The sequence below is a fragment of the Carassius gibelio genome, chromosome A5 (genome assembly GCF_023724105.1).
Source record: "Carassius gibelio isolate Cgi1373 ecotype wild population from Czech Republic chromosome A5, carGib1.2-hapl.c, whole genome shotgun sequence".
Classification (NCBI taxonomy): Eukaryota; Metazoa; Chordata; class Actinopteri; order Cypriniformes; family Cyprinidae; genus Carassius; species Carassius gibelio.
In genome coordinates this window covers 34,604,049-34,621,406 of record NC_068375.1, presented here as the reverse complement: position 1 = coordinate 34,621,406, position 17,358 = coordinate 34,604,049, and the positions used below count along the sequence as shown (strand labels likewise).

The 17,358-nt window shown below is 35.3% G+C and overlaps 2 protein-coding genes across 2 annotated transcripts in view; one reads left to right on the top strand and one right to left on the bottom strand.

Annotated features, from left to right (window-relative positions):
- Nucleotides 1-1,461: 1,461 nt before the first annotated feature.
- figla (folliculogenesis specific bHLH transcription factor) lies at nt 1,462-5,666 on the bottom strand. Its single transcript, XM_052596984.1, has 4 exons — nt 5,291-5,666; nt 3,072-3,221; nt 2,854-2,943; nt 1,462-1,929 (listed from the first exon to the last, which is right to left on the bottom strand). Exons 1-4 carry the CDS (start codon nt 5,522-5,524, stop codon nt 1,732-1,734), a joined length of 672 nt encoding a protein of 223 aa, XP_052452944.1. The 5' UTR covers nt 5,525-5,666; the 3' UTR covers nt 1,462-1,731.
- A 3,387-nt stretch (nt 5,667-9,053) lies between these two features.
- Nucleotides 9,054-17,358, top strand: part of hk2 (hexokinase 2) — a 41,557-nt gene continuing 33,252 nt past the window's right edge. The window contains exons 1-2 of the mRNA XM_052596934.1: nt 9,054-9,276; nt 13,635-13,797. Of these exons, the coding sequence (XP_052452894.1) occupies nt 9,214-9,276; nt 13,635-13,797 (226 nt within the window). The 5' untranslated portion in view covers nt 9,054-9,213. The remainder of the gene's footprint in view (nt 9,277-13,634; nt 13,798-17,358) is intronic.

Here is a 17,358-nt window from a genome sequence, read left to right as displayed (position 1 = left end):
CAAAAGGTAAATGCATTACTCTGTGTCCAAGCACATTAGTAGAGAGGCGAAGGGAAGTAAAAGAAGTGGTTGAAAAGAGAGAGAAAAAAAGGGGTCCAAGCAATAGGGATAACCACACCCTGGAGAGGATTGTGAAACAAAACCCATTAAAAAATGTGGGGGAGATTCACAAAGAGTGGACTGCAGCTGGAGTCAGTGCTTCAAGAACCACTATGCACAGACGTACCCAAGACATGGGTTTCAGCTGTCGCATTCCTTGTGTCAAGCCACTCTTGAACAGGAAATTTTGCATTTCCTTTGGATATCAGGCCACTGTGTTTTCTAAAGTCCAAGGTCAACGCAGCTGTATACCAGAAGTTTTAGAGCACTTCATGCTTCCTGCTGCGGCCCAATGTTATTTAGATGCAGATTTCATTCTCCAACAGGACTTGACACCTGCACACAGTGCCAAAGCTACCAGTACCTGGTTTAAGGACCATGGTATCCCGGTTCTTAATTGTCCAACATACTCGCCTGACCTTAACCCCATAGAAAATCTATGGGGTATTTTGAAGAGGAAGATGCGATATGCCAGACCCAACAATGCAAAAGAGCTGAAGGTAACTATCAGAGCAACCTGGGCTCTTATAACACCAGAACAGTGCCACAGACTGATTGACTCCATGCCACACTACATAGCTGCAGTAATTCAGGTAAAAGGAGCCCCAACTAAGTATTGAGTGCCGTACGTGCTCATACTTTTCATGTTCATACTTTTTAGTTGGCCAAGATTTCTAAAAATCCTTTCTTTGTATTGGTCTCAAGTTATATTCTTAATTATTTTCTGAGATACTGAATTTGAGATTTTCCTTAGTTGCAAGTAATAATCATCAAAATTATAAGAAATAAACAGTCTGTGTGCAATTAGTGACTATAATATACAAGTTTCACTTTTTGAATGGAATTAGTGAAAAATCAGCTTCGATGATATTCAAATTACACACACTAAAAAGTACTGCCTGTAATCACGCCATAGACTAAGCATACAATTAAACAAGTGTTTTTTTTAAGACGATGAATATAGTATTTTTCACTGAAAAAAAAAAAAAAAAAAAAAGTCTAAATGGTCAAGTAAAATTATTAACATTTTACATTTTGTAGAAAAGTTTAGTCTTTCAGATTTCTGAATTTAGATTATGAATTCATGATTTCAGACAACCACTAAAGATCAAAGACAAAGGCTTTTGAACAACATCTTATAAACATCCTTATGTCATGCTTTTTACCTTCACTGCATTTATAAAAAAAAAAAAAAAAAAAAGTTGTAAACACTTTGTAGGAGAAGAACAAGAAAATGCCTTTTCACATTAAATTTATTTTGAACTTTGTTTCAATGTAATTATTTTATATTTACTAGCAGTTTGAGTGAACTCGTTTCCGGTGTTCATGTTGAAAACACTCATTCTGTAAAAACTGAAAACATTAAGATGACGTTATAATTTATTCATATTGGTGAACAAAGAAAATAACACAAACGTTATATGCATTTTCTTCCATATTTATAGGAGTTTGCACTGAGAAAATAAATCATGAAATCTCAATATCAAGATCAACCATCAATCTCATCTTGGTTGTCATTTTAGTAATATTACTAATATTGCAGACAAAGGGCACAAAGCATAAAGTGAAGATTCAAACAGAAAAAAAAAAAAAAGGATTGGTCAGTGGTACGAGGCACCAGAAGGTGTCAAGCTAAGACACCGAAGACGAGAGTGCGCTTGCTACCACAGTTTGTTCCGAGCCAACCTGAACAATGTACATTGGTACGACACACTGCACCGTCATGTTGTTGAGATCAATGTCATCATCCGCTCCTGTTGCCATAGTGACCAGTGGGGCGGCCACACTCACACCCTCAGACAGAAAGGGATTTGACGTCGACTCCAGGACCTGAGAATGAGATGGAGACGACTGCAACAATGATAGCATGCAGAGAGATTTCAGAGGAAACCTGAAGGATTTGTCTTGGGAAAAATTAACCCTAAACAGCTTGCAGTATAATGGTACATTTTACGATGACTTTAATTAATTAGCATAAAAACAGGTTTGCGCACAATCTACTACATGCCTTTTGTCATCTGTTTGACAGTTTATACTGGTCAAGCAGCATGCCCGTCTTTTTGCAAGATTTTACAGATAATACTTAAATGGAAGAAAAATATATATATTTTTTGGTTTAATAACATATACTTAACTACTAGACTAAAACAGCTTAAGTTTACATAAAATAAATAAATAAAAAACCCACACGATCATGTTGAATTGGGAGTTAAGTGATATCAGGCTTTCGAAGATTCTCTAAATTCTGTATTGCATTATACATTTTGCCCTCCACAAAAATACAGAGCTTTTGTGATGTTGGGAGATTTAAATGTATAAGCATTTTATGATAAACATGTTATAAAGATTGATTACTGGCTTACATCACATGCTACCAGAATTTAAACATTGATAAATATCAAAATCCACAGCGGCACCGAACTGCATATTTTTGCTCTGTTTGGGCCTCTCCGTGAAATAAAGCAATTGAAGAAAAAAAAAAAAAAAAAAAACCCCAAACCCATTTCGGAAAATTTACATTCAGATTGTAATATTCCAGTTAAAACCTTAGTTTTCTATGCGTTTTGACCAAATAAAACGCAGCTTGGTTAGGAATTAGACACTTATCTTTTTTTTATTTTTATTCTCAGCAGCCCCCAAACTTTAGAACAATGGTGTTTTTATATTTTATATTAGAATGCAATTACTACTCTATCTTAAAACACATTTTTTAGACTTCTAGAATTGGGTTAGGGTTAGTTACAGAGAACTCACATCCTCCATGTTCCAGAGATCAGAACAGTCAGTTTCCAAGCTGGAGTAGTTGATTCCAGTCTCCATCAAAACATCTGCATTCCCATTACTCTGCAAAACAAATAAAAAATGGCTGCACAATATGTACATTTGAATGTTCCGGTAATATCTTGTAGTACAAAAGGGAATGAAGTGTAATCCAGGACTGAATGAGTGACACTGCTATGCCCTTAACCCACAGTGGAAGAGGTGTGATTGAGCACTGCTGACAGAAGCCGGATGTACTCAGTCGCAGCCTTCAGCATGTCCACTTTACTAGGCTTTCGGTCTCGTGGCATCACTGGCACAATACGCCGAAGGTATGAAAACATGCTGTTCAGGCTCCTCACCTGAGTGGAGCAGCACAAGACACAATTTACTGGCAAGATCACAGAACACATGACTCGGCTAAAAAAAAAAAAAAAAAAAAAAGAACCTGAAAACAGAGTGGAAGAACAAACCAGTGTATTTTATTGTAGAGCAAGTGGAACATGACCAGTATTTTGACCAGAATAAAATTACACAGCCTCAATTACTTAGTTCCTGGAAAAGGTCTTCATTTTATATAAATTAACTGAAAACACTGAAATGCCCTAGAGCACAGAAACACCGTGAACTACCATGGACTAAAAGTGAATGTGCCACAATGGATTTTGATTTCTCTACTCATTACCACTTACCGTAGTTACTTAGTCAAACCAGATATGCATTTATGAAGGAAAATTTTGTATATTTTTAACATGGGACCAAATGTATAAGGATTAAAAAAAATGTAAAAAAAAAAAAAGTTTAAAAGGGAATTCTGATTGGTTGGCATGAATTTCGGCTGGGGCTTTCAGTGATTAAAGCTGCAAGGCTTTAAAAGGCTCAAACTTTCATAAGCAAGCTCTTGAGTGGAAGCTGAGATTTAAACAATTTCTCTCCTCATAATTTGGACTAAATCAATACATATCATTTCCGAAATTTATTTTTCCCTGTTTGATATGGGCATTGTTCGTTTCAGACATACTAAATGGAGGTTTATATAATTTTTACTGAACAATATGGTATAAATTTGTCAAAACAGGACTAAATTAAGGTTCCGAATGCTACCCCATTTAATTTGTTGTTTTTGATGAAATCTTAAAAGTTACACTAACTTCAGCTTAAATACTTCTACATTTTATAAATGGTGTTAATATAATCGGAAGCTAAATGTACGTGTTCATTTGAGAAACACATTACTAACAATAATTTTGTTATTAAAGCCAAAGCAAAATGGTCCCTATCTTACCCCAACATTATATTCACATTTAATCCATTTTATTAATCGTTCAAAACAATTCTGGCTTCAAATATCTTATTTTTTGTGTTCCAACAGCTCTGTAGTACCCCATTTCATTGGTATAAGGTTATTTTCCATTCTGATATTTCTGACAGACTTGGAGGTTTTTTTTTTTTTTTACACAAAGCTAGATGCCTTAAAATATTTGCTTTTATTATTGTTGTTGCTTAAAAAAAAACCTCCTCTAATAAAAAGAGTTCTGAAGACATCACGTATTAAAAGAACAGTTTAAGTAAATGGATTTTCATAATTTTTCCCCCATCTCTGTATCCCCCATGTGTTCTTTGTTCTGTATTATTTAATCTTTTTTCTAATTAATTATATTTGTGCATAGAAAAGTTAATAAAAGGCTAAATGGAGGAAGATGACACCGTCCCTGGCCCTGAGAATTTGAAGAGAAAATCCTTAGGTGCAAGGGATTTTTACAACATTTTTTTCTGTAAAAATCTTATAAAATCCATTAACACGCATAGTAATGCTGACGTTAAAGATTAAACGGAGTCTGTATGTTTAGCAACAAAGCTTATGGGTTTTCAACTCCGTGGAAAAGAAAAAAAGGGAGAGCTTTTCCTCGAACACCAGGCACTTTGATGTGCCAGCCAGGGAGTCTTTTCTGTGTGTTATTTTATACTTTTTTTTGTTTTGTTAAAATGAAAGAATTTCTGGAACCATTTCCCCACAAATTCCAAGTCCTCACTTATGGTGTCATTTCCATCCCTGAAGTTTTTAAATCGAAAGTTAGTGTACTTGAAGTTTTTTTTTTTTTTTACCATGTAGACAGTGACAGAGAAACATGGGCTACTTAAGATGAAGAGGAAAAAGAATCATTAAAAAGGTAGCTAAATAATCTCTTTGTCAGTTTTTATCATCGTCAAGCTGCACTGGCAAAGTTATCCAGGGAACGTGTGGGGAGATTTTATTACAAAACAAGCGTTTCAAATGATGTTTCCATCACAGAACGCCTTCAGAATGTAAAACAGCGCATTAACTGACAGTGGATCTACAGAAGAATGATCAAAACCCAAAAGCAGCAGGGCTTAACTCGCCAAAAGAGGGCGGCAAAGTACAAACGTGGAGAACCTTACAAACACTCACCCGTAATCTCTCCTTTGCGTTTGCAAGCTGTCGTCTCTTAACAGCTTTATCTCGGTCCTCCGTATCGATATACTGGCCGTCATCCAAACGGATAAATTTACCGATACTCACGTGAACAGGAAGCGAAGGTTCAGAGCTCTCGCGCAATAAAATATCGCCCATAAGCTCGCGCTCCGGGACCTTCATGAGACCCACTAAGGCCCTGAATTTTCTGCCAGTCAAGTCAGCTGACATTCTTGTTATTTACTTATTTACTTTTTATTCCTAAATGCTAAAGGAAACAATCGCTCAGCATGACACATAATCTTATACAGCACAGTCAAAGCAAGATATATGTGGAGATAAAGCTTTGTAATTGATCATATTGTAATATCTATTGGCCTAGAAGCTGGCCAACCGACTGATTAAAAAATCTATTTCAAACTAGTGCCACCTGTGCGACAACTCCACCTGTCCTGTGATGATTAGGTGCAATATCAGTATCCACCGCTAGATGGCAGGTAATATCTATGCTTGCATCTCTTAAAGAAAATACATTTACCGTACTGAATCTCTCTTTTGATGAATTTGGAAAAGACTTGTGATTGTGGTGTGATTAAATGTGAATCTCTTATTCTGCGAGCCGTAATGTTAATATTATTTGGATATTTTTTTTAATGGGACAGCAGGGCAAGTTTCCTCATGAAGAAGTAAAAAAAATATCTTATGAGTCAGTCAAGCAGAAATGCATATTTCTGTTGAGTACTCATAATTATACTTAATTATGTGCTTTACTTCAGAGAGGAGATTAATAAATACAAAATACTTCTAGCAAAGTTCATTCAAAATAACTGTGTATGTTAATGCAGATGCCTGAAAAATTAAAACATTAATCCAATGTAAATTCAAACATCCTGTTCAGCTTCATTACCTTCTGGTTAGTCATAAAACCACACCCAGGTTTAACACAACTGAAAAGATAACATGATGCATCACCAGACTGTCCATCAAGCAGCTGATCTGAAGGAGTGCTGTGATAGTGAATGAAGTATTGCCCAATTCAGTTATCAGTCTTAAAGGAATAGTTCACCCAAAAATGAAAATGGGCAGAGAATTTACTCACCCCAGGCCTCAGAGATTTTTTTCTTCATCAGAACAGGTTTGGATAATTGATAAAGCACTGATTAAAACATCAAAATTATGCACTTGTGAAGTGAAAAGTAACATGTTTGAATAAAAAGCTAATGCATCTTTAAAACCTTTGGTTCCAGCTAAAATATGAGTCCTCTATCCATATTGCTTTCTCCATTGAAAAGGTTGTCTTGCCAGAATCAGGAGAGAAATATGCATATATCATGCAATGTTTAAAACAGCTCTAAACAAATATGTCAGTGAATTTTGATCTGAGAGAACATATATACTATACATACATACATACATACATACACACATACACACACACACACATATATATATATATATATATATATATATATATATATATATACACTAGTGGTATGCTCAGAATCTGCCTCACCAAAATGTATAATTGAAAACCATTACTTCAGAGTTAATCTTTTTTTTCCCTCAAAATTTAATTAATTTCTCTCCAGTTTGTATTATGAAAACACTCCTCAAAGTAGATTTTCATGACATTGTGACCACCGTTTATTTTTTCTTTTAGAAAATCAATTACATTTTTATTTTCAGCAAGTAAACCAACATTCCTTTGGAGAAACATTTTTTATTATGTTTTATTATTAAGCTTCAGAACAAAAAATATATATATATTTCCAAACAGTTCTATTTATTCACATATTTGTTTAGCAGTCGGATAAATCATTCTGTATTGCAGTGAAGAAGAAATGACTAACAAATGATAAATAAAATAAAAATACATAAATAACTGTCTGGATCAACAAAAAGCCAACACTGATATGATTATAGCACAAAACTGAAAACAATTCAAAAAGTGGGCCCATGTATTACAATTGTTCATAAAAGAGGTTGTAGGTGTCCTGATATTCGCAAACAATAGAGTCACATTTGTAGGCTTGGAATCTGATCAGCTGCTGTCTTACATTAATGCACCAGTGGGATGTCAGGAACTCAATCCATGCTAATCTGATGGGACCAGCTCTCTCCAAAGACATTCTGTGAATTTATAATCATACTAATTCACCGGCAATGAGTGATGTTGTGGGTATTTCAAAATTGTGCCTCAATGACAAGTGGAAACTTCCTAACACTAGTCGGTCACTTACAGACACATATTTCTTTGTACAGCATCCCTGCTGCTTTAGTGAACCTCCCAAATGCGTGGGTGGACAAATACAAGATTTGAAATCAAGACACAATGAAAAAGGTCTCAGTGAAAAATAAAGAAGTCATGATGAAACTATTGCTGGTAATGCTATTATTTTGCAATACGGAAGGAGAATAAAGGAGACGTGCCTATAGTTGCACATCTACATTGGGTCATGTTATAATATATATATATATATATATATATATATATATATATATATATATAGTTACATAGATTAGTTGATAAAGCCCCCCATGTTATAAGAAATTAATTAATTATAAATTCTTCACATAAAACTCTAAAAAAAAAAAGTAATTTTCTTATGTTTAAATAAATATGAATTGATTTCATGCTTAAAACAAAAAGAAGAATGACTGCACCTCTAAAGACCCCTCTGACAAGCTCCTGAAGTTCACAGATGACACCACACTTATCGGCCTCATTCAGGACGGTGTTGAGTCTGCTTTCAGACAAGAGGTTGAGCAGCTGGCTGTCTGGTGCAGTCTAAACAACCTGGAGCTGGACACGCTCAAAACAGTGGAGATGATCGTGGACTTCAGGAGAAACCCCCTGCACCCCCCCCCCCCACACTCACCATCATGAACAGAACTGTGACTGCAGTGGAGTCATTCAGATTCCTGGGAACCACCATTTCTCAGGACCTGAAGGGGGACAATCACATTGAGTCCATTGTTAAAAAGGCCCAACAAAGGTTGTACTTTCTTAACAAGCTGAGGAAATTCAACCTGCCACAGGTGCTGCTGAAACAGTTCTACTCAGTCGTCATCGAGTCAATAACTGTCTGGTTTGGTTCAGCTACAAAATCAGACATAAGAAGTCTTCTTATGTCTGATTTTGTAGCTGAACGTTTAGAGAATGTTTCGGACTGCTTAGAGGATTATTGGTGCTGAAGGGTGGCTATTTTTAACAACTGCCACCCTTCAAGAACCATATATATATAAATATATATCATATATATCAAGAGTGAGGAAAAGAGCTCAGAAAATCCCTCACATCCAAGTTATCCCCTTTCTGAACTTTGCCATCTGGCGGGACGCTCAGAGCCGCAAATACCAGGACTCTTCTATTCATATTCTATCAAACATAAGACAACTGTACATACAATTTTTTCTATTCTTGTCTATTGATATTTACATATGTGTGTATTTTTATTCTCATCTTATTTTTATTGTCTTTGTTGTCTCTGTGTGCTGGAAGATTGTGACATTAGAACAAATTCCTTGCACAAGCACAATTGGCAATAAAGCTTTTTCTGATTCTGAAATGAGAGACTGCATTAAGAGAGACTATATTAATTCATATATATATATATATATATATAGGTAGGCTGAAAGTCTGAGTGGCAGGGTCCCAAAATCTGTTTCACACACCTTCTTCGTGGCCAATCAACGGAAAGGATCTCAGTGACGCAAGGATCCTCAAATGACTAGTTTGTGAAGTGGGTGGAATTAAGAGTGACATCATTTCGCATCATCATCGCACCGGATAGCGTAAGTCCAAGAAAGAGTTTGAGAAACTTGAAGAACATGAGCAGGAGCCCAAAGTGACTTACAATCAGTTTAGAACACATCCAACTCACTTAAGAAGTTTAAGAGACCCAAGTTGACAGAAGACGATGATCGCCTCTCATTTACTGGCATACTACTTCACTGAGCTTCACCATGATCACGTCCAGAAAGTAAGTAAAGTTAGTAACGTTACAACAGCCGGCTCGCGCTAAAAGCCGGCTTATCGACATCTCTCAAGGTAGGCTGTAGTCACTTAATCAGGCCGATGGATAAGTGGATATCATTATCGGGCAAATACGATGTCCGTCTGTTTGTTGTTATTGTAGGTCATTCACATCCTTTAACATCTAACGATACACGTGTATGTGACAGCGAGGTCGGTGTTACGTCACTTAACACCAGATAACAGCATAATCCTGCTGATACCAGGTACCGGGGTCCGATATTTAATAATAATTAAATAAACAATTCAGTGGTTTTGGTTTCATGTTTCAAATTCCCCAATATCGCGTCTTTCCCGTGCCGCATGAATTCCGTGCGTCAGCCGCAAACCGCCGGTTTCCGCATTTTTGAAGCTCGAAGACTTACGAGTCGTTATAACATCATAGCCTATAGTTTTGGAGTTGATAGACGCTATGATAACCTTGGATGGTATTCGTGCCTGTTTATGTTTAAAGTATATATCATAATTGTCTAGTTGACAGTGTGAAATTCTGGTCTATATACATTCAGTTATAAACATAAATTATTTTGGATGAACTAGCTGGACGAGTTTTCGTGGAGCTTCCTGCCACGACGTACCTTAAACTGCGCGAGTGTTGCACGGTGACGGAACCTGAGCCACGAGCGCCCTGCTAGTCACGTGATCCACTCCTCGCGCTTCAGTTTATTCCAGTTTATAAAAAAAGCGCGCAGTGTCGTCTTTCTTCTGTGACCCCGGACACGCACGTAGACAATTTAGCGGCGACATTTGACTTCTGTTTTTTTTTTTTTTTTTTTTTTGCTGTGATGTCATGCTTCAGACCATCAGATGACATCTCTGGAATTGCCCAAAATTAGGATGTTTTACCAAAATATTTGTGGATCTCCATATGGACTCCTACAAATGCCATCTTTTTATTCTTCTGGGACCCAGACAAAGACCTTGTCATCTTCACTGTAGAGGACATACTTAGTTATATGACTGATTTGACAGAATGATCAAATTAAGCACTCTTTAGGAAAATATGATGTTTTGTAATTATCAATTAAATGGCAATTTTTCCAATTATTTTGTCGTACATAAACATCTAATAAAAAAAGATATGTGGTTTCAAATCAGAGTATGACTTTTTGTTACAGAACGGGGCATCATTTTCATTCATGTCTTATGTAGATGACACCAAGATGAACATTGTATTAATAAGGCATTTAGGGAGACATAAGTCAATCAGGAAATAAATTATAGATCAATATTTTGATGAAATATGAGATATTCTTATGAAAATGTTGCCAAGTTATTACTCCTATTGTTACACTCCTTTTTCATTATGGTTTGCCCCAAGATCACATTAATATGCAAATTAGATTCTCAATTCTCACATTCTCCAAGATTTTCAGTTCTATGGAATTTTGTCATTCTAACATTCTTCACATTTTCTCGTGGTGGAGCACAATCAGTGCTTTTAGGCATCCCAGATTACACCATGTCCAAAAATATCAAGATTTTCTAATTCCAGTAACTATTTTTCCATCCACTTATTTTCATGAAAATGTTGTTTTAATAATCCTGAAATGCCTGAGCCAAAGTCCATCATCAAAATGATTTGGTATAATTACCTTCCAGAACCTGGCTATTGATAATTTCTTAAAACATGACCACAGCACTATTTGGTAAAAGTCATGTAATATCATATGTTTAAGTGCTTTATGATTCTTAGGTAAGAGTAGAGTCCTGACCTTTAAGCAATTTTGAAAATTTTGGTTTATTTTTTAGGTTAATGGTTTATACAAGCAATTACGCGTTTTGATTACTCTGCTGTTTTGTTGCAACATCTTGTCTGTCTGTACGTAAAGGTAGTAAACATTCCTCTGCGATTCAGATTCCTCTTTGATTATTCCTTGCAAACACTGACCCTTCTTCATGCCCTGACAGCAAATCAAACGAGTTCCTTTCTCTTAAGGGTCCTCTTTTCTTCTGCATTGTTATTGTGTCACTGCATTTTTAAACCGCATTGAATTGCTGTATGGCCTAGCATGCATTGGGGTCGAAAGCAGGTGAAACGTGATGCTGGTGTTGAAATTGGCTTGCAATTGGAAAAGTATAGAGCTCAGCACTAAATAGAGTTGGCCTCAGGGCACAACAATGATTGAAGTAAATACTTTTTCAGCATTATTGTAGACCTATATTTGAACAAAGTTGTTAACTACTTTTAAAAAGCTTTAAAAAGGGTGCGTTCCACCAGAGGAACTCTCATTATAACCAAACAATCATTGTAGTTGAGTAGATTTGAATGGAATAAGTAAAATAAAGAAAACTAATAGTACTAATATTATTATTTTATTAAATTAAAATGATCAAGGCACAATTTTCTCTAAATGAGCACAGAGATGTAAAGAGCTGTGAACATTTTGTGATGAAGGCAGTGAATCATTGAATCAGTTTTAAATGGATTTAGTCTAAAGCAGATCAAATTAAATGAAGTGATGCTGTTTTTGCTCCTGAAGTTTAAACCAGACGTTATTAAAATATTGCTGTCTTAACGCGATAATTATATACTTGTTTATTGTAGCACTGCGTACTGTGACATACAGTCTAGGCCTTGCTGTTCGGTCATTGAAACTGATATTTATTGGGCCATTTGAGAGGACCTTGAATTCAAGGTGACCAGCCTGGACTTACACCAGTTTGACTCCCTGTGTATGTATGTGTATATATATATATATATATATATATATTAATTAATATATTAATTTAGGCTATTTAAAGTATATTTCCTTTTGCTGATGTAGTTACCATGTACTTCTAATGTTAATCAAAGTATCTTACTATATTATGGCTTTTTTTTTTGCATTGAATCATAATTCATAAATTGTGTTAATTATATATCACTTTCCACATAAATCGACGTAATTGTGTTGTTTCTTCAATATTTTTGATAATAAAAACAAGCTTCTAGCCCTGTTAAATCCTATACATCAGTTAACATAGGTTGATTTGTTTACCATGTGATCCCTGTTCCTTATGTTGGGCAGCTGTGTGGTGCTTTTGTCCCCCTGTGGTGTCAAATGTCATATTCTAGAAACAGCTTTTGAAGTTTCCCTTCTCCCTGTACTGCTTAGTATTTACCAAGACAAACCATTTGTCCTGCTGAGAGGGAATAGTGTGACTGTAAATGCTGTCTGCATACTATTTGTAGGTCCCTATCAGCTGTATGAATTGGGCCTCAGTATATGTGCTATTTAACTGAGAATCAAACCATTACTGAGCTAAAATTGCAGGCAGAGCTAGTTTAGCTGTCATTCATTAAACATACTACCGCAGATAGAGAGAGCTGCATTTTCTTTACAATCTGGATGTTACCTAAAGAGGCTCTTTCCTCATCTAATGTACTGTAACAGCAATCAGTAGCTTCTCTTTAAGTCACTATCTGACCTTTGAGTGAAAGCTAGTATGGTACATTCCAGCTTCCCTTTCTTTTGAAAGATTCTGATGGTTTCAGATTACTGGCCTTCAAAAAAGCAGTTCTTTGCAGTTCTTTGTTATTGGCAGAGCCAGACATTGTGATTACATTTTGAACAAAACATAACTTTGTGTCCCAATGTTGTTTTTTATGCTGATGTATTTTAGTCTATCTTTGTCCTTTTGCTAGTGCTACCATTATCAAGTTTTTTTCACATTTTGTGACTACTGCTATGTTTAGAATAGTACTGCTTAATGCCTGTACTAACACACACACACACACACACACACACACACACACACTGTATACTCTATAAAGAACATTATTTAAAACTATTTAACAAACATTTCAGACTATATCTGCACTGTTATGGTCCCATTATATTGCAAATATAAGTAATTTGATTATTCTGGGTTTAGAAATAAATAATTTAAAACAAAAAAGATAAAAAAACATGATCTTAAAAACTGATGGAAAAAGTCCTGTCAGTATGCTTAAACTTAAAATATTTAATCAGTTAGATACTTTGTTTTGTGTGTGTGCTCTGAAAATTTTTTTAAATTATATAAATTATTTATATTTTGTGAGAAGCCTGGGTTTTTTAATGCTTGCAAAAAAATGAAGAGTTAATGTCACGTTGCGAAATTAATGAGTATAGAAGTGTAATGATATTACATTCCATATATATTTGTATGATAATGTGTAGTAATGGTGTATGTCAAACTAAACCAGATAATACATTTTGTGTTCCTTAGTAGTAAACAATTTATTTAATTATAAGTTAAATTTAACAGTAAACTTGAGAATAGATGAAAACCAGAAAATGTGCATCAGTTTCTCACCCTTCATTTGTTTTTGTTTTTAAGGTGGATAAGTTCCTGTATCACATGCGACTGTCAAATGATAACCTGATGGATGTCTCCAAGCGGTTCAGGAGGGAGATGGATAAAGGACTAGGCAGAGACACTAACCCCACCGCAGCTGTCAAGATGCTCCCCACCTTTGTCCGCTCAACACCTGATGGCACAGGTGATGAGAATGAGATTTTGACACATGCTATTTTGATGTTTTCATCAGCCATATAAGACATTTGGGCTTTCCTTTTACAGTCCCAACAGGTATCTAGACACTTCAGCCACACTTAGAAATGTACCATGTATTCAGGTAAAATAGGCCACTTTTAGCCCAATTTTCAAAAAGTGGCCCCATTGTGCTGAATTCATTGAATTCCAGAGAATTTGAAATGAAAAGATTCTCAAGCCACACCTGTAAACAAATAATTCAAGAGCTTTCCTCTGAACTAATGTCAGTTTGCCTTTGTCATCCAACCAACTGTTCTCCAGTTCTCACAAGTGTGCACTATTTTACACTCGCTGGGCGATATATGAAAAAAAAATATTTCTCGATATTGTCAAATTTTTTACCCTATTTGATATGTATTTCAATATGTTTGCATCTGCATTTAAATAATAATAATAAAAAAAAAGATTTACAAAGATTTTAGCCAAGAACAAAAGACCATCTACTGTCTTTGGTTTAATAGAAAACTATGTTCCCACTGCCACAAAGAACACTCTCAGATATATATATATATATATATATATATATATATATATATATTAGTGCTGTCAATCGATTAAAAAAAATTAACTAATTAATCGCACAATTTTTTAAAATTAATCGCGATTAATCGCGATTAATCGCAATTAAAAGACTGAAACTTTTTGGATATGTAAATGTAAAATGTAAATAATTAATGTAAACTCAAGACAAAGAAACTATTTAAATTCAAAATATGATTGTTTATTGGAATTTTTGTTTAACTTGTAACACAGATTTTCTCATGTAAACAACATACCTGCAATAAACCATCAATATCCTCCAAATTAACTGTTGGCTTGAAAGCCATATTTATTACAGAAATAAAAACACAGGCATGTAAGTATCATTTGAATTTCAAAACAATCAATGCCAATAAAAAACAAAAATGATTTCCATGTTGAATTCTAAGTGGACTGCAAAAAAATTCCAAAGTATAGTCATTGCCAGTGCTTTAAGTGGGCCGGTATGCACCCTACTCAGTACGGCCACTTCCAAATATAGCTCTTGAGCGTACCGCCACCTCTCTGTGCGCCCAGAACGTGCTTGTAGCGTACCGGTACGCTCATTTGGACATCTGTTTTAATAGAGGTTTTAATCTTTTACCAGCACTGCCGATATTCAGAGCGCCCTTCACAATGCAAGCTTCCTAATTCATCCCACCCAGAGCAGAAACTACATTACCCATTCACCCTTAAGTTATACAAGTGAATAGCGCATGTGTCGCTTTTCCCACTGTTAAGTGTCAACAACTCAACGTGGCCGGAGAAGGTGTGTGAAACTCGTTGTGAGTTATACTAAAGCAAAATCTTGAGTATTTATTGTCTGATAAACATTAAAAACTGTCTGCGGAGGTTGAGTCGTCCTGCAGCCCCCGCTGGCTGCTCATTGGCTGCAGCATCTTTTTTCTAAGTTCTAAAAAAATACCGTAGACGGCAAGGCACAAATTTAGATATTCATTTATCTAATTAATCTAAAGCCTATGCACAAAGACAATATGATCTTTTTGTCCCCTTTTTGTTTTAAAGCTTGATGAAGAGAGAGAGCGCAAGTTGCTGCAGCTGAGGAGGACAGTGATGCACGCGTACAGGAGTGATTGACAGTTCGCGGCACTGTGTACAAAAAATACTCCGCTACACAATTATTTCGTTATTTTCCTTTAAGCTTATTAACGTTAGCGTTACAGAAAGGTCTGATTTACGCACTGTTACAGTCATTGTTTTTTTTTTGTTTTTTTTAAACAATGACATTTGAGTTCATGATTTTAATGTTGCTGTTTCTTGTGGCAGACTAAATGAAGAGTAATGTTTCTTGTGGCAGACTGAAGAGTTTTATACTGAAACTTTCCGTCTAAAAGTCCTTCCTTGGTCTTATCCATATTTCTTTGCACGTTGAACACACATAGGCCACAACTGGAAATAAAAAAAACTGCAACCGCGTTAATTGCGTTATTTTTTTTTAACGCGTTAAATATTTCAAATTAATCGAATGCGTTAACGCGCTAATTTTGACAGCACTAATATATATATATATATATATATATATATATATATATATATATATATATATATATATATATATATTAATATTAAAGATTAATACACTCTCTCTGTCTATATTATGAAATAAACTGATTAAACTGACTTGAACGCACCCAACGTCATAGTTACAACTTGTCAACTCGTAAGTACGAACTTCCCAGGAGGACTTGAACCAGTACCGCTGCTCCCTATACGCAGAGTACGCAGTCTGCACCAACTCCCAGAGGGGGCACCATCCCAGTTGCTCCAAAAAAAAAACAAGCATAACGTTGGCTTGACGATGTTCGAGAGTCTCAAATTTAGGGACCGTCTCTAAAGTTACATGCGATATTGGTACACAGTTTTCTAACATCAGTAGCATTTGAGGAGAATGACTTACAGTCATAAAAGCCAACTGTAATTGTTCATCTAGGTGTCAGCTATAATGCAAAATTGAATCGAATGTTTGATATTTATTAAAATAAACTGAAAATCATATGCAAATTATGCTACTTTTTCACATGGACCCAAATGCAAATTTGAAGCTCAATAGCATTTGAGGAGAAAGACTTGCAGTCATAAAACAATTGCAATGTCTTCATTTAGGTGTCAGCTACAATGCACACTTAATACATTTTTAATATATATTAAAATAAATTATAAATCATTAAGGTAAATACAAGGCCCGTTTATCACTTTCAGGCACATTCCTGTGAAAGTTTTTTTTTCAGTTTCCCTTATTACCCATGGTTTTAACAATAACACCACAAATCATTGTTCTTGTAGCCATGGTAACTGCAAATTAACCATGGTTTTGTTACTTCAAATAATAATTTACAAAGAAGTATTAATATACTGCCATATTTTTTTGTTGTTGTTGATATAAAATCAGACCTAAGCCATCAATAGCCTTTCAAATGACTTAAAATGTATTATATAAAAAAAGAACGAGGCAATAATGATTGATTAATAATAACACTGTTAAAATACATTATGTTGGCAAAATAAACAATTTATGTACATGTTATTACAAATGCCTGCAAAGGGAGCCATGTGATTGCTGCTGTTACTCTTACAGGACAATCAAATCCTTGTTTAGGCTACTGACCAAACATTTAATTCAAATATTCACTTAATCTTTCATTTTTGGCCACCTTTTTCTATAGATGACACAGCCTTTATAATTTCTTCAACAAAAAACTTGTATCACAACCTTTACAAAAATTAATTTACTTTTTTATTATTACTATTTTCACCCCTATAGTTGGTGTTTTTTTTCCCTCATCATATTTGAGGAAGGGGGGCACAACAATACAGTCCTGTATGGCACCCATTTGGCCAGCAGCGGCCCTGACTTGAACACAGCATATGTAACAGCGAAGCTCTGATTCGCGGGATTCGATCTCTTGGTATCTGGCAACCGCACTCATGAGAGTTTGCGTAGTAGAGGAGTGTAGAGCTGCCCGCAATA